Here is a 25,819-nt window from a genome sequence, read left to right as displayed (position 1 = left end):
TATAGTACCTGAATGGATTAAATTCGGGGTGAATCCATAAAACTTTGCCATGTCATGATAAGCGAGTTTGCATGATGACAGGCGCTGAGAACAGTATGTATGTATGATTATGTTGTATAGTACCTGAATGGATTAAATTCGGGGTGAATCCATAAAACTTTGCCATGTCATGATAAGCGAGTTTGCATGATGACAGGCGCTGAGAACAGTATGTATGTATGATTATGTTGTATAGTACCTGAATGGATTAAATTCGGGTGAATCCATAAAACTTTGCCATGTCATGATAAGCGAGTTTGCATGATGACAGGCGCTGAGAACAGTATGTATGTATGATTATGTTGTATAGTACCTGAATGGATTAAATTCGGGGTGAATCCATAAAACTTTGCCATGTCATGATAAGCGAGTTTGCATGATGACAGGCTGAGAACAGTATGTATGTATGATTATGTTGTATAGTACCTGAATGGATTAAATTCGGGGTGAATCCATAAAACTTTGCCATGTCATGATAAGCGAGTTTGCATGATGACAGGCGCTGAGAACAGTATGTATGTATGATTATGTTGTATAGTACCTGAATGGATTAAATTCGGGGTGAATCCATAAAACTTTGCCATGTCATGATAAGCGAGTTTGCATGATGACAGGCGCTGAGAACAGTATGTATGTATGATTATGTTGTATAGTACCTGAATGGATTAAATTCGGGGTGAATCCATAAAACTTTGCCATGTCATGATAAGCGAGTTTGCATGATGACAGGCGCTGAGAACAGTATGTATGTATGATTATGTTGTATAGTACCTGAATGGATTAAATTCGGGTGAATCCATAAAACTTTGCCATGTCATGATAAGCGAGTTTGCATGATGACAGGCGCTGAGAACAGTATGTATGTATGATTATGTTGTATAGTACCTGAATGGATTAAATTGGGTGAATCCATAAAACTTTGCCATGTCATGATAAGCGAGTTTGCATGATGACAGGCGCTGAGAACAGTATGTATGTATGATTATGTTGTATAGTACCTGAATGGATTAAATTCGGGGTGAATCCATAAAACTTTGCCATGTCATGATAAGCGAGTTTGCATGATGACAGGCGCTGAGAACAGTATGTATGTATGATTATGTTGTATAGTACCTGAATGGATTAAATTCGGCCTGAATCCATAAAACTTTGCCATGTCATGATAAGCGAGTTTGCATGATGACAGGCGCTGAGAACAGTATGTATGTATGATTATGTTGTATAGTACCTGAATGGATTAAATTCGGGTGAATCCATAAAACTTTGCCATGTCATGATAAGCGAGTTTGCATGATGACAGGCGCTGAGAACAGTATGTATGTATGATTATGTTGTATAGTACCTGAATGGATTAAATTCGGGGTGAATCCATAAAACTTTGCCATGTCATGATAAGCGAGTTTGCATGATGACAGGCGCTGAGAACAGTATGTATGTATGATTATGTTGTATAGTACCTGAATGGATTAAATTCGGGGTGAATCCATAAAACTTTGCCATGTCATGATAAGCGAGTTTGCATGATGACAGGCGCTGAGAACAGTATGTATGTATGATTATGTTGTATAGTACCTGAATGGATTAAATTCGGGGTGAATCCATAAAACTTTGCCATGTCATGATAAGCGAGTTTGCATGATGACAGGCGCTGAGAACAGTATGTATGTATGATTATGTTGTATAGTACCTGAATGGATTAAATTCGGGTGAATCCATAAAACTTTGCCATGTCATGATAAGCGAGTTTGCATGATGACAGGCGCTGAGAACAGTATGTATGTATGATTATGTTGTATAGTACCTGAATGGATTAAATTCGGGGTGAATCCATAAAACTTTGCCATGTCATGATAAGTGAGTTTGCATGATGACAGGCTGAGAACAGTATGTATGTATGATTATGTTGTATAGTACCTGAATGGATTAAATTCGGGGTGAATCCATAAAACTTTGCCATGTCATGATAAGCGAGTTTGCATGATGACAGGCGCTGAGAACAGTATGTATGTATGATTATGTTGTATAGTACCTGAATGGATTAAATTCGGGGTTGAATCCATAAAACTTTGCCATGTCATGATAAGTGAGTTTGCATGATGACAGGCGCTGAGAACAGTATGTATGTATGATTATGTTGTATAGTACCTGAATGGATTAAATTCGGGGTGAATCCATAAAACTTTGCCATGTCATGATAAGCGAGTTTGCATGATGACAGGCGCTGAGAACAGTATGTATGATTCAGTAAACACAGCTACACAATGTGGTTGGTCATGTTATTGGTTCATAGGTTCATACTAGGCTATCTGCCCTAGGGCATTTATAAGCATAGCCAGAGTGTGTTTGGCTTTCGCCACCCATTTTAAATTTATTTTGCTATGCCCTTTTTCGAGGTTAGTATACTGTGCCTCTGTCTAACAGTGATGCAGAAGTGATACCCGAGGTAAACCTACGATCTCCCATCCACTCATCAAGATTCTTCTTGAAGAGAGTCAATGAGGGACTCTGCCTAACCTGGACTGGGATTTTATTCCAGAGTGAAGGGAGCCTCTAGGATATGAATCTGTCCCTCCAGCATGTCCTATTTATTTCAGTGCTGAGGTTCAAGTCTCTCGAGCACGTAGCTCGATGGGATTTGGATTTTCTGAGGTGCAGCATGTCCATTAATTCCGGGTTGGACATGGCTTTATACATCAGGCACAGAGCGCCTCTGAGCAGACGGTATGCCACTGAGTAGAGCTGGAGTTTCTTTAACCGGGCAGCATATGTCATTTGTATGAGCCCTATGATCCTCTTGGTGAGGTACTTTTGGGGTCTTTCCAGTTGCTGCAGGTGTCTGGTAAGGTACATCCCAAAAGGGGCATTGTACTCAATTATGGGCCTGATGAGGGATGAGCAAAGAGGCACGATGACCTCCCCTGATCTAGATGTGAATCCCTTCATGATTAGGTGGGCTATATAAAATGTTTTTCTAACTAACTGGCCACGTGGTTGTCAAATGAGAGATTGCTATCAACTTGGGTCTCCAGGTCCCTAATTACTTCTTCTGTACTTAATGGATTACCATCTATGTGGTAATTTGTGGGCACTTTGTTTTTGCCAAAGCGGATGACTATACACTTTTTGGCGTTTAGCTTGAGGCCATGGCTCTGGCACCAGTTGTCTGTTTCTATGAGGCCCTTTTGGAGGATGCTTGTGTCGGCTGGAGAGTCGATTATGGTGCCCAGTTTGCAGTCATCTGTGAACTTAGTCAGCCACAGTCCTTTCGTGTTGGCCTGTACCTCCGAGAAATATATACCGAACAAGAGAGGTCCCAGGACTGAGCCTTGTGGGACGCCACTTGTAAATGGTTTGGAGTCTGACATGGCTCCAGCAATTCCAACCATGTGGGTTCTGTCCTTGAGCCAGTTGCTACCCATCTAGTGACATAGGGGTTTATATTTAAGCTGGTGATCTTATCTATAATGCCCGAGTAGGGTATTGTATCGAAGGCTTTTGCGAGGTCCAGGTAGGCTGTGTGGACCACCTTCCCCTCGTCAATGGCCTTGGTGACTGTTTCAAAGAAATCAACCAGGTATAAGAGGCAGGATCTGCCCTTAACAAAGCCGAACTGGGTAGGATCCAGTGTCTGTAGGTCCCCAATATCTTTATTTATGAGGTCCATGATGATTCTTTCCATAGCTTTGCAGACCAAGCTAGTCAGGCTTATGGGGCGATAGTTTCCAGGATCCGTTGAGGCACCACCTTTGTGGAGAGGGACCACTGTTGCTGTACGCCACTCTTTGGGTACATAGGCTGAGATTGAACAGTAGTTTTATGTTTGGGTTTAGCTCTTCTTGGAGTTCATGTGGGACGCAGCCCGGGACACCGTCTGGTCCCATTGATGCTGTGTTTTTTGCTTTGGAGAGGGCAGCTCTTACCTGAGCATCTGAGATGTCGGGGGGGCAGCACTCTGCTGTGATAAATATTTGCCCTTTTGGTGGGGGGGGGGAGAAGTTTGCGCTGAACCTGTCAGCTAGGATGTTGGCAATGTCTGTGGGTTCAGTGTATTTTTTGTCATTTTGGACTAATTATGAGCATATCTGGGAATTCCCACCCAGGTTCCTAACATAACATATAACATTATATTCTAATGTCAACATAATGAAGTGCCACATATGATAATGAAGCAACCAAACATGGTGGAGTGATTTAGAAATCTTTAAGCATCTTGTAGAGTTGCTATACCTTTCTTGGGGTGCTCATGTTCAGGCAGTCCTAAAGTACTGGACAATGTTACGGGTCGCTGCAGCTATTGTAAACCTGCATCTGCAAGACATTGTTATTGCAGCCTCTGCAGCTAATGGTGCACAACATCACTCCTGGAGATGTGGGGTCTCAGTCGTGGAGGTGTGGGGTATCACTCCTGCAGGTGCAGGGTCTCAGTCCTGGAGGTGCAGGGTCTCACTTCTGGAGGTGTGGGGTCTCACTCCTAGAGTTTGGGGTCTCACTCCTAGAGGTGCAGGGTCTCACTCCTGGAGGTGCAGGGTCTCACTCCTACAGGTTGGGGTATCACTCCTGGAGGTGCAGGGTCTCACTCCTGCAGGTGCAGGGTTTCACCCCTGGAGGTGCAGGGTCTCACGCCTGAAGCGTCTTCTTACCACACTTAATATTTCATGCCTTCCATGACACAGACATAATAGATGGGTACCATGGGGACAGGGACACCATGTAGGAAATCATGGACATGTGCTAGCCTCATCAGCAGCCCCATGGGAGTTGTGATGTACCTCATTCCAGTGGATACAAAGATATGTGTGGCTTTTTGTATATAATCTACAGGGACCTTCCAGCGACCCATTGGAGACATAAATGGGGTATGTCATGTATCTGCCTTCATAATATAATGGTCATTACAGAAGCATGGCTCAACCCCCATATTAAAGACAACGCTATAACCTCACCTGGCTATTGCATATTAGGAGTAAATAGAGCACAGAGAAGAGGAGGTGGCATCGCCCTTCTTTATAAATCCAACTTAAAAGTCCAGCTCCTTCAAAAAGAACCCCCAAATTTCGACAACACTGAGACCCCTTTCACCAAACTCCTATTAAACCAGCACAAACAACTAAACTTACTCAGTATCTATATTCCACCAGGAAACAACCTTAATACCCTAGAATCTATACTCCACTGGGCATCCCATTCCCTCTCCCAAGAAACTATAGTCTCAGGCGACACCAACATTGACTGGTACAATATACACTTACAAACAGCTACCAGCCACATAAACCTGTATAACTTCACTCAACTCATACACTCACCCACAAGAATTGACAAGACCACCAAAAGAGAATCCACCTTGGATCGGATCCTCACTAACCAACCCAACACTGCCCACCAATGTAGGACACTACCTGACTCCCTCAGTGACCACAATCCAACTTTTCTCCTTTAGCATAAACTTAGATATAACAACCCACCCTCCCTGCTACAAACCCGGTCCTGAAAAAACTTTCCCTAAGTGCAATTCTCAGAAACCCTAAAATCTTGCAACTGCGCCCCCCCCCCCAAAAAAAAAAAAAAAACCCTCCACCTGGATAATGCAGTACAATACTTTAATTCCACATTCTTGGAGATTCTAAACCAATTAGCCCCACTCAAAACAATTAGGGTATGAGCAACCCTGCCCCTTGGCTAGAGAAAACCACAATGATCTTACTTAAGGATAGGGACAAAGCCTGGAAAATATGGAGACAACACAAAACACCCGAAACTAAGCAAACCTTTTCTGAACTTAGAAATAAAGCAAAAAAGCAGGTCAAGTCAGACAAACAAAATCACTATATTTCCTTACAAAGGAAACACAGCAACAACCCACAAAAATTCTGGGCTGAAGTGAACAACATCCTCCAGCCTGGAAAAGCCATTACACTGTCATCAAACATCGAAAGCACTTACCATAACATATCCACAAACTTCAATAATTATTTTACCTCCTCCATACTGAAACTAGTAAATGATATGTCACCCACAACTCAACCACAATCCCCCAAATGCCAAACTAACTCCTCCTCCCTTCTCACTCAAACCAGTAACAACATCAGCCATTCAAAACTCTTAGCAAAACTCAAACCAACACCCTCACTACGAACTATCTACCAGTCAAATATCTCCAAACTCATATATCACCCCCTCTCCATAAGGGCGGCCCCTCTACTGACCTCTCCAACTACTGCCCCATTGTGATCCTATCTCCCTTATCTAAGATCCTAGAAAAATCTATCCACCGCCAATTCCTCAACCACCTACTAAACAACAACCTATCTAAAACCCAACATGGATTCAGACCATCCCATAGCACCAACACTGCCCTAATTAACTTCTCCAATACCATAAACTCACACAGCAATCAAGGAAACTGGTTTCTGCCACCTTCCTAGACCTATCCAAGGCATTCAATATAGTTTCCCATAACAAACTCCTTACCTGCCTCTCCAAGCTCAACCTTGATAACCCCTCCCTGCAATGGTTCAACAATGATCTAAATAACCGCCCACAATCTGTCAAATGGGGCAACTCCCTATCCCCCTCACTGCCCGTCACATGCGGTGACCCTCAAGGCTCAATCCTAGGCCCCCTTCTCTTTAACATATTTACAAACAATATCCATGGAGCAACCACTAAAGCTGATATTGTTCAGTATGCAGATGACACAGCCCTAATCTGCTCAGCATCCAACATCCATCTACTACAAAGAAAAGCCCAAGAATCTTTCACTGAGATAGAGAACTGGCTAAACAACCACCAACTGATACTAAACTCAAACAAAAACACAGCTGATGCTATTTCACCCAACTAAACACTGTGACCTCACCTTCACCAACCTCTCAGCCAATAGCACCCTCATCACCCCAGTAGCTGAGGTCAAACTACTAGGCGTCACTATTGACCAAGAACTTAAATACGATAAAGACACATCCCAAAGTATCTCTAAAGTCCATAAAAAGCTAGGATGCCTGTATCATAGCAAAAAGTTCCTAACCCCCAAGTCTAGAACTACCATAGCCAGAACTCATCTCTTATCAACATTACTCTATGCCTGCCCAGTTCTAACCAAAATCAATAAAATTGAACTGAACAAACTCTTCACTTGCTACAATAAAATAGCTAGGTTTGCTGCCAGTGCTAAATCCCACTCCCACCACTGTCAATCCCTACTTAAGCTACACTGGTTGGAATTCCCAAAACTGCTACGCTACCACCAACTCATCATAGCTCACCAAATTCTATACCAACCAGAGAGAACACCTGCCCTAGCTGCCATAGTGAACTTCCACAACTCCAGCAGGGAACTACAATCAAGTAACAAATCCCTGATTGAAGTCAATCCATGCAAGAACAGCTCTGGAGAAGTCCTATTCTCCGATGAGGTTGCAAAAGCATGGCACACCCTCCCACCTGACCTCAGGATACAAAATCATGCAACCATATTTAAGGATGTCCTTAAAACCCACCTCTATGCTAACCATCTTTGCAATTGCAAAGACACCTCCCCCGAATCCCCACCAGATTATAGGCCAACTAACCCCTGAAGCCTCCGATGCTTACATTATACTACCACCTATGTGCATTGCACATTTTGTAAATATTGTAAATAAGTACCTACTTCTGGGTACCTCATGTTCATATATTGTACTATCACTGTAAGACTTGAGATCTCCTGACTGCATTATGAGTTTGTTTGCATTTAGCTGTTTTTTGCCTCACATGTTACCATGTTACCACTTGTTATTAACCATGTATCTGTTTTTTGCCTCACATGTTACCATGTTACCACTTGTTATTAACCATGTATCTGTTTTTTGCCTCACATGTTACCATGTTACCACTTGTTATTAACCATGTATCTGTTTTTTGCCTCACATGTTACCATGTTACCACTTGTTATTAACCATGTATTTCACCTTGTAACTTCTTGGAGCTTTTCTCCCCTGGACTCCGCTGAAAACAGACACCTGTTGTCCAGTCAGACTTTATCCTGGTAAAACAAATGTTAAATAAAAATAAATAAATAATACTCAACCAGTTCTTTAATACCATTCTTCAATATGTAGGGGATCAAATGTGGTTACCACATACCACAGAAGAGAGAACAAACACTCTGTGGGACATCTAGTCTATAGCCTGATTCCATGAAGTATTGGGGAGCAATAGAATGCATCCAAACTGAAATAAAGACCCCACCTGCTGAACTGGGAAGGAAGTGTGCAAACTACAAAGGATATCACTCCATGAACTGCTAGGTGATCTTTAATGACCAGGGTATCATCTACAATGTATGTAACTGGGAAGGAAGCGTGCAAACTACAAAGGATATCACTCCATGAACTGCTAGGTGATCTTTAATGACCAGGGTATCATCTACAATGTATGTAACTGGGAAGGAAGCGTGCAAACTAAAAAGGATATCACTCCATGAACTGCTAGGTGATCTTTAATGACCAGGGTATCATCTACAATGTATGTAACTGGGAAGGAAGCGTGCAAACTACAAAGGATATCACTCCATGAACTGCTAGGTGATCTTTAATGACCAGGGTATCATCTACAATGTATGTAACTGGGAAGGAAGCGTGCAAACTACAAAGGATATCACTCCATGAACTGCTAGGTGATCTTTAATGACCAGGGTATCATCTACAATGTATGTAACTGGGAAGGAAGCGTGCAAACTGCAAAGGATATCACTCCATGAACTGCTAGGTGATCTTTAATGACCAAGGTATCATCTACAATGTATGTAACTGGGAAGGAAGTGTGCAACCTACAAAGGATATCACTCCATGAACTGCTAGGTGATCTTTAATGACCAGGGTATCATCTACAATGTATGTAACTGGGAAGGAAGTGTGCAACCTACAAAGGATATCACTCCATGAACTGCTAGGTGATCTTTGATGCACAGGGTATCATCTACAATGTATGTGCAGGCTACTCTGGCAATTTGCATGACTTCCACATATGGCACACGTGACCTCTCCAAAACACCCATCTGGAAGGCAAAGCTATGCACTGCATTTCCATGCCACTGTACAGTTAACATATCTGACATCTACCAATAGTTTGCAAGGGTATGATTTCCCATGTGGGGCATCTTGTGATGCTGGATATGCCATGGAACAATGGCTAATTCCACAAATCCTCATAACCAAACATGGTTACAGTCATGCTGTGTCACAAACTAGAAACATTGTACAACTTGTGTTTTAGCTGCTGAAGTGATAGTTCTGCTGTTTGCATTTTGGCCATGCTACTTGTGCAAAGATATTTACCGTGTGTCATGTTCCACAATATTATATTCAGAACAATGCTAGGAGGAAACACTGAACTGCTACCTTGAAGATCTGAAAAATAAAAGACTGATTCTTGAACTTAACTGGCTTCAGAGTCTAATTTGTTCCAACCTTAACTTTGCAATGAAGTGTCCCACAAACCTGGGCACACACTCCAGATCAGTTCAAAGATTTTAGATTTGTGTGATTTGTTGTGTTTGTGCTTTTATGTATTCTGTCTGTTTAGTGTATGTTTTATGTGTCCTTTTCCTCCACACCGGTGCAGCTTAGTCCACATGAGGACAACAAAGGTTCTTATAAAAACCCTTTGAAATCTGTCCACAGGTCCATACCAAGACAATAAAGGTTCTTATCAGAACCCCCTAGAATCACAAACTACAACCAGGGCGGCTAATGATTTTAGGGAGAGTAAAAAGAAAGGTTCTTCTGACAGCCAGCTGGGATCACACCAGTCCTTGGGCCCTCTGCCTTGACCACAAAGGGAGAGTCCAACCAAAAGATATGGATATGACCAGCTGGATTCACACCCACGGACACATGGCCCTAGACCCTTAGCCTTGACCAAAGGGAAGGATACGAGCCCCTAGTCCACTGCTGGGCCCTAGACAGGCCAGACCCAAAGTCCTGGTAAGAGCTTCTAAAGTCCTTTTCAGGGCCCAAAAGGTCCTTCTCAGGGCCCCAAAGGTCCTTCTCAGGACCACTCTTGCAACTTTTCCACAAGAATATACTTGAGAACTTCCACAGGGACCCCAAGAAAAGGTCCTTTTAAGGACCCAATACTAAACCCAAACAGGGAATCCTCCCCTCCACCTTAGAATCTACCTTCAATTGGCACTTCTCAACAACACCAGAGTCCTTTTCAGGACTCCCTACTGAACCACCAGGCAAATTTGACATGAGTGTTCAAACTTTAATTTATTTTCTACCCACCCCGAAGGGGTAGGCCTCACTCTTTGAGTAGTAGGATTCTCTCATCCATTTTTTTACAATATTACACTTGGGAAATGGCTGCAACATGGTGGCTTTTTGCACAAACTGCAGTTTCCAGCTCCACAGGCAGTGGCAGCTGATACATATGAGGAGTCAGAGGAGGAGCCAGCAGCAGGATATGATCAGGAGGAGGAGGAGCCAATAGCAGGGGGTGATCAGGAGGAGGAACCAACAGCAGGGGATGATCAGGAGGAGGAGCCAACAGCAGGGGATAGCCATGCCAGATGGAGGCAGGGACTGTCCTCGATGGCATTAGTAAAGAGGCAAAGGATTGCACACAGCTTTACAGCTTAAATATACATGAGCTAAGCAGATACAAAGTAAAAATAATCCACTCAAACACCCCTGCCTATAATTACCCATTAGGAAGCTGCCCATACTGTGCACCATACAGAAGCAACCATAGTAGCAATGTACAAAGGGCCGGACACAGTTATCATCATCTGCATGGGTGGACAAGGGAGTACAGGACTGCATGTCTTTCACAGGGTAGTGTGTGAGTGGGAGCACTGAGAAGTATAAAAACAAAGTATGCTTTTAAAGAAAGTGTAAGAATTGCTATAAGAGGATTAATACCAGTAAAGAACAGGGTCTGTGGATGTGTGGGGTATTCTGAGGTCTGTGGTGGTGTGTGTGTTTGTGTGTCTGCAGTGACACAGCCTCATCACATGGTGTAACACTGTGTCATGGCATATGGACAGGTCCAGGACATGCTGAACAGAAGGTTCAGTTTTGTGTGCATGCCCTCACCTATAAGAGCCAACTCTTCTAGGAGCTGCACTGGCTCTCCTATGACCTTTGTGAGATATCAGTATGCTACCCAACCATGAACAACAAATGTCAGAGAATGTGCCAGCATGAAGATGATGACCACAACTATGAGGATGTCCTCACCCAGGTGTAGGCACATCCATAGATGATGTGGCAGTGGACATTCCTCACTCAGGTGTAGGCACATCCACAGATGATGTGACAGTGGACATTCCACACTCAGGTGTAGGCACATCCACAGATGATGTAACAGTGGACATTCCTCACCCAGGTGTAGGCACATCCATAGATGATGTGACAGTGGACATTCCTCACTCAGGTGTAGGCACATCCACAGATGATGTATTTATTTATTTATTTTTATTTATTTATTTATTTACATTTGTTGACCAGGCTAGTCTAGCTGGATACATATCCCTTTTCAGTAGAGGCCCGAGGAGAAAAGCTCCAACATAAGTAAATTAATACATTCAAAATATTCTAAAAAAAGACTAGTTTCACATTACAAAATAAGACATGAAAAAAAAATCGTGAATAATGTAACATTTCATTAGAGTAGAAGTAAAAAATAAACAAGTCTTAATGCTTTTGTAGGGTTCATGTGAAGTCAATCAAAACTAAAACAATTGAACATTAGGAAACTTTTTATAGTGTTGTTCATAAGATATGGGAGGATAATTGTTAAGGAAGCAAGAGAGTAGGAACCAGGGGAGGGGAGAGATGAAAAGTAGATTCAATCAGGCTTTGAGCAGGGACAAAGCCAGTGTATTTTAAGGTGGTCTCTAAGGTGTTTTTTAAAGATTAGAGAGGATGAAAGTGAGGTGAGTGTATTAGGAAGTTTGTTCCAGATTCTACCCACAACATTGGAGAAGAGGGAATCACCTGCTTTGTTATTAGAAGGGTTGCTGGCAATAAGAAGTTTATTAGCTGAGCGTAGTGTTGAAAGATTTTTATAAGGGGAGATCAGATTAGTAAGGATGGGAGTATTAGAAGGATGGTGCAGGATTTTTTGTGCAATCACAAGTTGATTGTATTGTAGTTGATTTTGTAGTTCTAACCATCTGAGTTGTTTAAGGTTAAGGCAGTGATGAGTTCTGTATGGAGAGCCAGTGGCAAATCTGGTTATGTTATTGTAGCTAGTTTCAAGTTTGGTGAGATTATGCTTTGATAGATTGGTGTAAATGGCAGAAGCATAGAATAGGGTGGAAGTAAGGTGAGTCTGGGCTATGGATTTCTTAGCTAGAGGTGTAAGGAAGGGTTTTATTCTATACAGGGAGCCTAATTTTTTATTAACAGTTTTTATAATATTATTAACATGGGCATCAAAGGTGAGGTTATGGTAAATAGTTATGCCAAGTAGTTGAGCAGTAGAATCAGGGGAAATGCAGATTCCATTGTCAGAGGTAATAGTGAAGTGGAACTGAGGAGATTTTATGGTGGGAGTAAAGAGTAGTAGCTTAGTTTTCTTAGGGTTAAGAAGAAGGCAGCGTTGTGTGAACCAGTTTTCAACTGTGTTAAATACATGATATGACAGTGGACTTGTGACAGTGGACATTCCTCACTCAGGTGTAGGCACATCCATAGATGATGTGACAGTGGACATTCCTCACCCAGGTGTAGGCACATTCATAGATGATGTGACAGTGGACATTCCTCACCCAGGTGTAGGCACATCCATAGATGATGTGACAGTGGACATTCCTCACTCAGGTATAGGCACATCCACGGATGATGTGACGGTGGACATTCCTCACTCAGGTGTAGGCACATCCACAGATGATGTGACAGTGGACATTCCTCACTCAGGTGTAGGCACATCCACAGATGATGTGACAGTGGACATTCCTCACCCAGGTGTAGGCACATCCACAGATGATGTGGCAGTGGACATTCCTCACCCAGGTGTAGGCACATCCATAGATGATGTGGTAGTGGACATTCTTCACCCAGGTGTAGGCACATCCACAGATGATGTGACAGTGGACATTCCTCACCCAGGTGTAGGCACATCCACAGATGATGTGACAGTGGACATTCCTCACCCAGGTGGAGGCACATTCACAGATGATGTGACAGTGGACATTCCTCACCCAGGTGGAGGCACATCCACAGATGATGTGGCAGTGGACATTCCTCACTCAGGTGGAGGCACATCCACAGATGATGTGACAGTGGACATTCCTCACCCAGGTGTAGGCACATCCACAGATGATGTGACAGTGGACATTCCTCACTCAGGTGTAGGCACATCCACAGATGATGTGACAGTGGACATTCCTCACTCAGGTGTAGGCACATCCACAGATGATGTGACAGTGGACATTCCTCACCCAGGTGTACGCACATCCACAGATGATGTGACAGTGGACATTCCACACTCAGGTGTAGGCACATCCATAGATGATGTGACAGTCAACATTCCTCACTCAGGTGTAGGCACATCCATAGATGATGTGACAGTGGACATTCCTCACCCTGGTGTGGGTACATCCACAGATGATGTGACAGTGGACATTCCTCACCCAGGTGTAGGCACATCCATAGATGATGTGGTAGTGGACATTCCTCACCCAGGTGTAGGCACATCCACAGATGATGTGACAGTGGACATTCCTCACCCAGGTGTAGGCACATCCATAGATGATGTGAAAGTGGACATTCCTCACTCAGGTGTCGGCACATCCATAGATGATGTGACAGTGGACATTCCTCCCCCACGTGTACGCACATCCACAGATGATGGGACAGTGGACATTCCTCACTCAGGTGTAGGCACATCCATAGATGATGTGGCAGTGGACATTCCTCACCCAGGTGTAGGCACATCCATAGATGATGTGACAGTGGACATTCCTCATTCAGGTGTAGGCACATCCATAGATTATGTGACAGTAGACATTCCTCACCCAGGTGTAGGCACATCCATAGATGATGTGACAGTGGACATTCCTCACCCAGATGTGGGCACATCCACAGATGATGTGACAGTGGACATTCCTCACCCAGGTATAGGCACATCCATAGATGATGTGGCAGTGAACATGCTAGCACTGTGGGAGTGGAATCTCACTCATGCATGGCCAGGTCAAGTAATATCCAGGGATGTTGCAAATGACTGGCCAGGAGGATGGCCCCTTGCCTGACACATGACCTAGAATAAACACTGCACGTTCCAATGTGTAATTCATTCTATACAACAAATTGCACATACAGTTCATGCACTTTCATGTCAGCTGGCACAGCTTGGTTCAGCCTCACAATCTCTGCCGAGGCTGTGTTGGAATTCTCCTGTGCCTCTATGATGGCCCTGCACATATACTGGGTGACATATACTGATGAACCAAACTCAAGTGGGGCGGGTCATATCATATCTTGTTTTATTAGGGCCTGGCACTAATATACGTGTATCCACAAAGCAATTTTGCTCTAAATGTCAGGCATTATTATGTCATAATCACAATCACCCCCTCCCCCAATACCAACACATGAATACAAGTTACTAAGCATGCTATTTGACAAGCACAGTGATCATTTGCCACAATCTAGGTAGACATTTATCAAGTGTAATCACATACGTGTAAGATACACAACAATACAATACATTGCTGCACGATACACTGTAATGTAGACACATTCTACAGTAATGTGACTGCATTCTAATAAAGCAAGCGCAAATTATCCCATCGGATTACTCTGGCTAATACATATAGATATAATGAAAAGCGTGCACCAACTTTAGGCCTTAAAGTAAATAGAACACTAAAGTACACGATTGCACAAGGAAGTAGGTAACATACCCTATGGAAGCAAACAGAGGCATAACTAGCTCAAACAGTACTCCATGCTGGTGCATCGAAATAGAGCTCTGCTCCCTCAGCTCTTCAAGTAAAGAGCAAAACACGCACTTCACTGTAATAAGCAGATCACTACATTGCAGTTACATCCAGAGACCCCAGTAGGGTGGATCACTATGTTGTAGCAATCAGCTTATTACAAGTAGATAAATGACCCCAGATCTTAGCAAGTGGCTATTAGAATTAAATCTATACCCCTCAGCTCTTCCACTGAAAAAAGCAGTCATTCCCTTCTATAACATGTTCCTCCCAGCAGCATGCCCTGCCTTTCTGTGCCCTGCCTCTCCTTCAGCTTATTTTATTAAAAATAAATAATTTCATGTAGCAAATAGTTGCTACAGTTTATACTATGCCTGCACTGTGCACTATGGTGCTCATGTTTTAATTTTTTCTTTAAACCATAGCAAACTGCTGGCTACAAATGTAGCAAATAGTTGCTACAGTTTATACCCTGTCTGCACGGTGCTTTATGGTGCTTATGTTTTAAATTTCTTCTTTTAAACTTTAGTAAACGGCTTGCTATCTCTAGACCAAACACGGAGTGCTACAGATCCAGACTGGCTGATTGTGCCCCACCAACACTTTGCACCTGGAGCAGTTGCCCCTCTTGTCCCACCTTAGCTACGCTACTAGAAGCAGATAATGATATTACATAGCAACAAGTGACTGCAGTAGGAGACATCTGAATTCAACAAAGTTCTTGTCTTCCACATGGCTATGATGATCTGTGGCTCTACTCATGTTTAATCATGTAGATTACCCACTATGGGGGTCATGAGGGTGCTAATTAGGGCTAAGTTCATTATTGTTTCTCAATTGCTGATTTTTTTGTGATGCGTTAACCTGATAAACATTGTGCTGAGTTCTACATAATAATGTGCAAAACTTTGAACACCTGCAGTAAGCTCTGCTCAAGTTGGGAAAGCACAGATATCAGGGGTGGGAAATTCTTACTTCATTTTTGAGTAATGGAACTCAAAGTTTTAAAGAGCAATGTTCCTTGCCTTTACACTTTGAAAGGTTCTGTAAAACATTCAAGTGTTAGCAAATGCATTAAGTATTATCCATGATAAATTAGAATGAATAATATGACTTCATTAAAATAACTTTTTATCAGTCTAAAAATGAATCTCATTAGCTGAACTTGTTGGTAAGCTATTAGTAAGGGTTCCACATGCTGCCATTTAGATCAATATTTTTATGAGAGACGGTGTTCCACAGTCTATTGATGGAGGTTAACACCACTGGCATGTTATCTTTAATCATCTGAATATGGATCTGCTGTTCAGCATTTCTTCTCTGCAGCAAACAGAGGTGTCTAGGACTGCCATGTTTCAGATTCTATATATTGCCATTAGTATCATAATAATACATTAACTTTATTTTTTTATTTTGTCATCCATCACACAAACGAGGTGCCCATAGGTGTCCATCTTAGCATGAAGGCTGATGCCCACAAGAAATAATTTTGGCACTAAGTCCTAGTCATTTTTCCTGAAATGTTTTAAGTTGAGAGAACTGAGTGTGGAGAAGGTGTGGGTGGTGCTCTGTTTAGAACACATAGATGGTGTCAGAAGGACTATAATATTTTCCGGACATCATCCATAAGTAGGACAGACAGAGATACATGCAAGATAACTACACCAGGTCATGGTATAACATTTTCTGGACATTATCCATAAGTAGCACAGGCAGAGAGACCTGCAGGATAACTACATCAGGCCATGGTATAATACTTTCTGGACACGAATAGGACAGGCAGAAACACCTGCACGATAACTACACCAGGTCACGGTATAAGACTGATTCCTGTAATAGTTTGGCAACGGCTGTCACCTGTGCTATTGGCAACCCATGCAGGTGGAACAGTGCTCACCTGTGCTATTGGCATCCCATGCAGGTGGAACAGTGCTCACCTGGCCTATTGGCATCCCATACAGGTGGAACAGTGCTCACCTGTGCTATTGGCATCCCATGCAGGTGGAACAATGCTGTCACCTGTATAGTGAAGTCAGAGCACAGTCACCACATTGTACTGTAAGTTTCCCATGTTTTAGCTAAACAAATAATCTGCCGATGCATGCTGCCATCCGATGTGTCATAAAATCCTTTCTATAACTCCAGCCCCTGAAAAGGTTAAAATGAACCTCGAGATGTGTTAGGACACACTAGAGCACCTAAGAGAGCTCAAGTTAAGTATAGCTGCTATTGGTAAAGATGTCTCTGTTTGCATGTAACATGCAGGAATTAAGAATAATAATGTAAAACATTTATACAGCAGGATAACATCTGTAAGTATAGTTTTAATTGTCAAAATAGTTAAAGTAACAAAATTGTAAATAAAAAGGTTAAATGTGTAGGCCTCATTATTAAAAGCGTATTTCCTTCAATGTATTTTATGAGAATGAAAAATAATTAAGAATGCAATTTCATGATTTATGTATGTCTCTTCCTCCACCCTCATTTCACTTTTATTTATTTATTTTTCTTTATAAATATTTTTCCATTCCCATTATGATTACATGCAGCAGCCAAGGACCTGCATGAAACACACTGGCAGTGTCTGTCATCCTCTCATGGAGGCAGAAACAGCACCACACCATCATCACAGAGGTACCTAGCAGCACAAGGAGCTGTACCAACCATACTAGCAGGACCTGTCATAGCCCCACAGGGGCAGAAACACAATGACCTGCACCAACCACACTGACAGGCCCTGTCATCCCCTGACAGGGGCCAGAAACAGCACCACCACCAGCATCACAGAGGCACCGAGCAGCACAAGGACCTGAATCAACCACACTAGCAGGGCCTGTCATCCCCCCACAGGAGGCAGAAACACAAGGACCTGCACCAACCACACTGGCAGGGCCTGTCATCCCCTGATGGGGGTAGAAATAGCACCATCACCATCATCACAGAGACACCCAGCAGCACAAGGACCTCCACTAACCACACTGGTAGGGCTGTCATCCACCCACAGGAGGCAGAAACACAATGACTTGCACCAACCACACAGACAGGGCCTGTCACCCCTTACAGGTGGCAGAAACAGCACCACCATCAGCATCACAGAAGCACCCAGCAGCACAAGGACCTGCAGCAACCACATTGGCAGGGCCTGCCATCCCCTCTCAGGTGGCAGAAACAGCACCACCACCATCATCACAGAGGCACCGAGCAGCACAAGGACCTGCACCAACCACACTGGTATGGCCTGTCATCCCCCCACAGGGGGCAGAAACAGAACCACCACCATCATCACAGAGGCAACCAGCAGCACAAGGACCTGTAGCAACCACACTGGCAGGGTCTGTCGTCCCTCCACAGGGGGCAGAAACTGCACCACCACCATCATACAGGAGGCACACAGCAGCACAAGGACCTACAGCAAAAACACTGGCAGGGTCTGTCATCCCCCCACAGGGGGCAGAAAAAGCACCACCACCATCATCACAGAGGCATTCAGCAGCAGAAGGACCTGCACCAACCACACTGGTAGGCCCTGTCATTCCCCTACAGGGGGCAAAACAGCACTACTACCATCATCACAGAGGCATCCAGCAGCACAAGGACCTGCGCCAACTACACTGGCAAGGCCTGTCATCCCTCACAGGAGGAGGAAACACAAGGACCTGCACCAACCACATTGGCAGGGCCTGTCATCCCCTGATGGCGGGGGCAGAAATACCACCACCATCATCATCACAGATGTCCCTTGCAGCAAAAAAACCTGCACCAAACACACTGGCAGGGCCTATCATTCCCTCACAGGGGGCAGAAACACAATGACCTGCACCAACCACACTGACAGGGCCTATCATCCTCCTACAGGGGACAGAAACAGCACCACCACTATCATCACAGAGGCACACAGCAGCACAAGGACCTGCAGCAACCACATTGGCACAGCCTGTCATCCCCTCACAGGTGGCAGAAAAAGCACCACCACCATCACAATGGCATCCAGCAGCACAAGGACTTGCGCCAACCACACTGGGGTGGCCTGTCATTCCCCCACAAGAGGCAGAAGCACCACCACCACCATCATCATCACAGAGGCAACCAGCAGCACAAGGACCTGCAGCAACCACACTGGCAGGGTCTGTCATCCCCCCACAGGGGGCAGAAACTGCACCACTACCATCATCACAGAGGCACACAGCAGCACAAGGCCCTACACCAACCACACTGGCAGTGTCTGTCATCCCCCCACAGGGGCCAGAAAAAGCACCAACACCATCATCACAGAGGCATTCAGCAGCAGAAGGACCTGCACCAACCACACTGGTAGGCCCTGTCATTCCCCTACAGGGGGACAGAAACATCACTACTACCATCATCATAGAGGCACCCAGCAGCACAAGGACCTGCACCAAGTACACTGGTAGGGCTTGTCATTCCCCCCACAGGAGGCAGAAACACAAGGACCTGAACCAACCACACTGACAGGGCATATCATCCTCCCACATGGGACAGAAACAGCACCACCACCATCATCACAGAGGCACCCAGCAGCGCAAGGACCTGCACCAACCAAAATGTCAGTGCCTGTCATCACCCACGGGGTAGAAACAGCACCACCACCATCATTACAGAGACATCCAGAAGCACAAGGACCTGCACCAACCACAAAGGAAAGGCCTGTCATCCCCCCATAGGGGCAGAAACACAAGGACCTGCACCAACAACACTGGCAGGGCCTGTCATCCCCTAATGGGCGGCAGAAACAGCACCACCACCATCATCACAGAGGCACCCAGCAGCATAAGAATCTGCACCAACCACACTGGCAGGGCTTGTCATCCCCCCACAGGAGGCAGAAACAGCACCACCATCATCACAGAGGCACCCAGCAGCACAAGGACCTCCACTAACCACATTGGCAGGGGCTGTCATCCAGCCACTGGAGGTAGAAACACAAGGACCTGCACCAACCACACTAGCAGGGCCTGTCATCCTCTCACAGGTGGCAGAAACAGCACCACCACCATCACCACAGAGGCACCCAGCAGCACAAGGACCTGCAGCAACCACATTGGCAGGGTCTGTCATCCCATCACAGATGGCAGAAACAGCACCACCACCATCATCACAATGGCACCCAGCAGCACAGCACCAACCACACTGGCATGGCCTGTCATCCCTCCACAGGGGGCAGAAACAGCACCACCACCATCATCACAGAGGCAACCAGCTGCACAAGGACCTGCAGCAATCACACTGGCAAGGTCTGTCATCCCCCACAGGGGGCAGAAATGGCACCACCACCACCATCACAGAGGCACACAGCAGCAGAAGGACCTACACCAACCACATTTGCAGGATCTGTCATCCCCCACATGGGGCAGAAAAAACACCACCACCATCAACACAGAGGCATTCAGCAGCAGAAGGACCTGTACCAACCACACTGGTAGGGCCTGTCATTCCTCCACAGGAGGCAGAAACAACACTACTACCATCATCACAGAGGCACCCAGCAGCACAAGGTCCTGCACCAACCACACTGGCAGGGCCTGTTATCCTCCACAGGGGGCCAAAACACAATGACCTGCACCAACCACACAGGCAGGGCCTGTCATCCCCTCACAGGAGGTAGAAACAGCACCACCACCATCATCACAGAGGCACCCAGGAGCATAAGGACCTGCACTAACAACACTGGCAGGGCCTGTCATCCTCCCATAGGGGGCAGAAACACAAGGAGCTGCACCATCCACACTGGCAGGGCCTGTCATCCCCCCACAGGGGGCAGAAACAGCAAAACCACCATCATCACAGAGGCACCACAGGGGCCTACACCAGCCACATTGACAGGCCCTGTCATCCCCCCATACGGGGCAGAAACAACACCACCACCATCACCACAGAGGCACCAAGCAGCACAAGTACCTGCACCAACCACATTTGCATGGCTTGTCATCCCCCCACGGTGGGCAGAAAAACATGAACCTGCACCAACCACACTGCCATGGCCTATCATCCTCCCTTATGGGACAGAAACCCAAGGACCTGCACCAAGCACACTCACAGGGCTGTTTATCCCCTCACAGTGGGCAGAAACAGCACCACCACCATCATCACAGAGGCACACAACACACTTGTGTCCCAACCTGCTACAGCTGACTCCACACTTCCTGCTCTACCTGTGCTACCGCGTCAAGTAGCCTTACATTAGCGGGTGGTACAGTGGTATCCACTAATAGCAATTCAGGCTGAGGTGACAATTATGTCACCTGTCAAAAACTGGGAAGCTTGTGGTGGGCAAACTCAACAGGAGGTTTGATGCCTATATTGACTGTACAGAGTCTGTGGTCCATCTACTCAATGTGTTACATCCCTGCCCAGCACTGTGTCCAGGTCCTGTGGCAGGATCCAGTGATGATGGCTCCCAGGGTGAAGACTAATCTCAGACTGTGCTAAACATGGTAGAAATTGTGTGGCAGTATCCAGTGATGATGTCTCCCAGGGTGAAGACTAATCTCAGACTATGTTAAACATGGTAGAAATTGTGTGGCAGGATCCAGTGATGACGGCTCTCAGGGTGAAGACTAATCTCAGACTATGTTAAACATGGTAGAAATTGTGTGGCAGTATCCAGTGATGATGGCTCCCAGGGTGAAGACTAATCTCAGACTATGTTAAACATGGTAGAAATTGTGTGGCAGGATCCAGTGATGATGGCTCCCAGGGTGAAGACTAATCTCAGACTATGTTAAACATGGTAGAAATTGTGTGGCAGGATCCAGTGATGATGGCTCTCAGGGTGAAGACTAATCTCAGACTGTGCTAAACATGGTAGAAATTGCATCTCTGAATACTCCAGTCCTATCCCCAAACATTGTGTTCCCCTCCCTTTTGTGTCTAGAGCCACCCCTGTATGTTTGACTATCCTCCCTCACCATTGTCTTCCCTCTGTCTGATGTCTCCTTCATCATTCTGTTCTGTCTCATTCGTTCTGTTAACTCACACCCTGTCAGTCACGTCTGTCTTCCCTTATGATCTGCCTTCCCCCCTTACCCATCTCTTACTTTCCTGACTTCCTTCGCTGTTTCCCTCTCAAAAAAAAATGAAAACTCCCAGACGTAATTTTACTTCATGTATGCATGGTTAGTTGCTACAGTTCATCACATGAAGTGTAGTTGTCTAACAAATCATGAGGATTTCAGTCACTGAATAATTAGGCATATAATTCTACTAAACCAGGGTATAGAGTTGAGAGGTATGCCCCTACCCCACCTCCATTCTGGTTATTACTTATTTGTTCATCTTGTTTTCTACCCTCTGTTTGCTTCACTTTTTCAGCTCTGTCCTCTAGTTCCATTTCCAACCTTTAAGCTAATCAAAGAATAGATAACCACACCACTCTCATGACCAAAGAGGGCTTATATATTAAAATAAATGTTCTCTGGTCATTCATCATGTGGCACTCAACTCAGAGCAATGTTGTTGGTTATGTATAACCACAGGGACATGGTAGTTCCCATCCTATGGCAAAAATGAAAAAAATCCTTTGATCATGCTATGCTCTTATAACCAGGCACACAAATCAGCTTTAGGTGCACATCAACAAGCAGTAGTGAAAGTGGTACCATTAACAGTCTTCCCATTATGGCCTCTAGGGCTTATTGTATTCATAATGTGGTGAGTCTGATCTCTGTACACTGGGTGCAGGGCTCTAATTCCCTGTGGATGGGAATGTCGTTTTAAAATGTTATAGTTTCATCATACAGCTGCATTCCATTCTTCTGCAATGTTTTATTTTACTTTTTTTTTAACATCTTGCTTCTGGTTATTTCTGTGCCAGACCTAACTAATGCTGCATTTAGTGAATATGAATGTCACAATCATGGTTTCCAATGTGCTCAGGTGTATTTCTCTCTTATTGCTGTTGTATGTTCTATTACCTTGATATGTATCTTCCCAACACTTCCCTGTGTATGATTCTGCAGCAGACCTGTCTAACAGTCTGGTCTGGAGATAATGAGTGATGCTGGGATGATTTGAATCCATGTACGTATAATCATCTTGTCTTGTTAATAATGTATTCCTTTCCACTGAAACAACACAGTCCTATCATCAGCGTATACATTCTCTTATTGAATTTGGCACTGTCTAATGAAATGTAAGTATGGCGTTATTCAGCTTTGTTATGAAGCTGTGAGATATGCTCCAACTCACCTCCCTCAAGCTTATTCCTTCTTAGCTCACCTTATGTGCTACCATCTCTGTCCTTTCCCTTTTAATCTCCATTCTGTATTCCCATTTTCAAACTTGTCTCTGGTTCAAAAATAAACACTACACACACATAACCACAATGCACTTAAGTGAATAGCTGTTTTATGCTGTTTGGCATTGACTCTATAAATGTGCTATATGTCCCAGATATAAGATCATAGGAGCATATGGGGTTACCAGGCTAATGGCCATAGGGCCCTTACACACCGAGCCAAGTTCTGCCCTTGTTTCCACAATCAGCACCTATTGCTCCTGTCCAAGAGAGACAGACAAAGATGGAACCCCAGGGGTGAATTTATGGTTACCCATCCAATTGTCCAGATAGCGCTTGATGAGGGCCAAAGAGGTGCTCTGCTTGACATGAATTGGGAGTCTTTTCCACAGGTGCAGTAATCTCTGGGAGACAAATCTGTCCATCCAGCAGGTTCTAGTAATTTCACATGCTAGGTTAAGGTCTTTAGAGCTCACAGATATGCAGCATTTCCAATAAAGCAGAGTCAGAGACTACCTTATATACAAGGAAGAGATCACCTCTGAGTAGTCTGTATGAAACGGAGTAAAGTGACAGTGATTTCAGCTGATCCACATAGGACAGTTGCTGAAGACCTTGAATTCTCCTTGTGAAGAACTTCTGTGGTCTTTCCAGTTGCTGCAGGTGGCTGGAAAGATATATACTAAAAGGGGTGTTGTACTCAGTTATTGGCCTGAAGAGGAAAGAGTACAAGGAGGTTATAACCTCTTTTATACTAGAGTCAATGCCCTTACTTATGAGATGAGCCATATAGAATGACTTTCTTACCACTGTGGACACATGGTGATCAAAGTTAAGGTTGCTGTCAACCTGTGTCTTCAGGTCTCTCACCGCTGCATGCGTGCTTAGGGCTTTTCTGTTGATGTGGTTGTTAGCTGGAACATCAGTCTTACTAAAATGGATGATAATACATTTTTTGCATTGAGTGTAAAGCCATGACTTTAGCACCAATCATTTGTTTGTGTAAGACCCTCTTGCAGGATGTTGACATTGTTTGTGGATTCTATGAACACTCCCAGTTTCCAGTCATCAGCAAACTTTGTCAGCCACAAACCTTTAGTTTTTGCCTGTACTTGAGAGAAATAGATTCCAAACAGTAGAGGTCCCAGGACTGATCCCTGCAGAACACCACTGGTTATGGGTCTGCTGTTGGAGGTGGATTCCCCTATTTTGATTGTATGGATTCTATCAGTGAGCCAGTTATTAATTCAGCTAACGATATAAAGGTTGATACCTAGCTGGGTGAGTTTGCCAATATTGCCTGAGTGGGAAATAGTGTCAAAAGCCTTGACCAAGTCCAGGTAGGCTGTATGCACAGTTTCCCCTAGTCCAGGACTCTGGTGACTGTCTTGAAGAAGTCCACAAGGTGTAACAGGCATGATCTCCCTTTGACAAATCCAAACTGAGAAGGGTAAAGTGTTTGGAGATTACCTATATCTTTGTTGATAAGGTCCATGATGATTCGCTCCATGGCCTTGCAGATAAAGCTAGTCAGGCTAATAGGTCTATAGTTCCTGGAGTCAGTGGAAGCAATGCCTTTGTGTAAGGGGATAACAGTCACTGTTTTCCATTCACCTGGGAAGAAGCTGGTGCTTAGACTATGATTGAAGGAGTACCCAATGGTGTTGCTAATTCTTGTTAGAACCCATGTAGGACTCAGCCTAGGATGTTATCAGGTTACATAGATGCTGTGTTTTTGACCTTAGAGGGGGCATTTACAACCTTCTCTCTAGAAATACAAGTTGGAGTACAGGTGGAATGAATGTCATCAGATACGTGTGATGGGGAAAGGGGAGTGAAGTTTCCATAGAACCTGTTGGGTAACAGGTTTGTTATGTCCACTGGCTCAGTGTATGTGGTATAATTAACTATCAGTTTGGCACAAATCTGGATCTTGCCTTTTAGGCTACAGATGTAACTAAAGAATGCCTTATGGCTGTCCTTAGTTGAGGAAGCTAATCTGGATTTGTAATTTGCTTTGGAGGACTTAATGAGAAGTCTTATTTGCTTGGTTAAGCTGAGGAGGGAGTGTTTCCGGTTTAAGCATGCTCCCTCTTACTTTTGGACAACAATTTTTTCCTCTTATTGTAAAGCCTGTTAATGGCAGTTGTCCACCAGTCAGGTTTGCTCTTCCTTGAAGAGCTTGTTTTAGTCCTATCAGGTACAGCCACATCAATGCAGTTATACAGGTGTTTGTAAAAAGCATTGGTGTAGGACTCAGCATAATTGCCAGTTCCATCTGAGGAGGGAGATGCAGTGAAGCTATTTATACCATCCCTTAGAAGGATATAATCTGCTTTGGAGAACTTTTTTAGTTTAGTTGCTGCTGGGGGGGGGGGGTCCATTGTGATAATTACTTCGAATGAGACTGATTTGTGGTCAGATCTGACAAGGGAAGACCTCACAGTGGTAGTGCTACAGTGGTCTCCCATATTGGTGAGCATCAGATCCAAGATGTTGGTGCCCCTAGTTGGGGTGTCCTCCAGCTGGTTCAGGGCGTTGAAGTTAATGAACTCGAGGAACCTTTGGGCAAGTGAGTTTGACCATGAGTAATTTAC

The 25,819-nt window shown here is 44.5% G+C and overlaps 1 protein-coding gene across 1 annotated transcript in view; it reads left to right on the top strand.

Moving 5' to 3' along the window:
- The first annotated feature begins 17,986 nt into the window (after window positions 1-17,986).
- LOC122810828 (nascent polypeptide-associated complex subunit alpha, muscle-specific form-like) overlaps window positions 17,987-25,819 on the top strand; it is a 68,792-nt gene continuing 60,959 nt past the window's right edge. Inside the window, exons 1-3 of the mRNA XM_044082381.1 lie at window positions 17,987-18,487; window positions 18,824-19,279; window positions 19,806-20,481. Coding sequence (XP_043938316.1) covers window positions 17,987-18,487; window positions 18,824-19,279; window positions 19,806-20,481 — 1,633 coding nt within the window. The remainder of the gene's footprint in view (window positions 18,488-18,823; window positions 19,280-19,805; window positions 20,482-25,819) is intronic.

The sequence above is a fragment of the Protopterus annectens genome, chromosome 9.part0 (genome assembly GCF_019279795.1).
Source record: "Protopterus annectens isolate FY-2018-M chromosome 9.part0, PAN1.0, whole genome shotgun sequence".
Lineage (NCBI taxonomy): Eukaryota > Metazoa > Chordata > Ceratodontiformes > Protopteridae > Protopterus > Protopterus annectens.
Note: the sequence above shows the minus strand (reverse complement) of the source record. Positions and strands in the feature narration are given on the sequence as shown.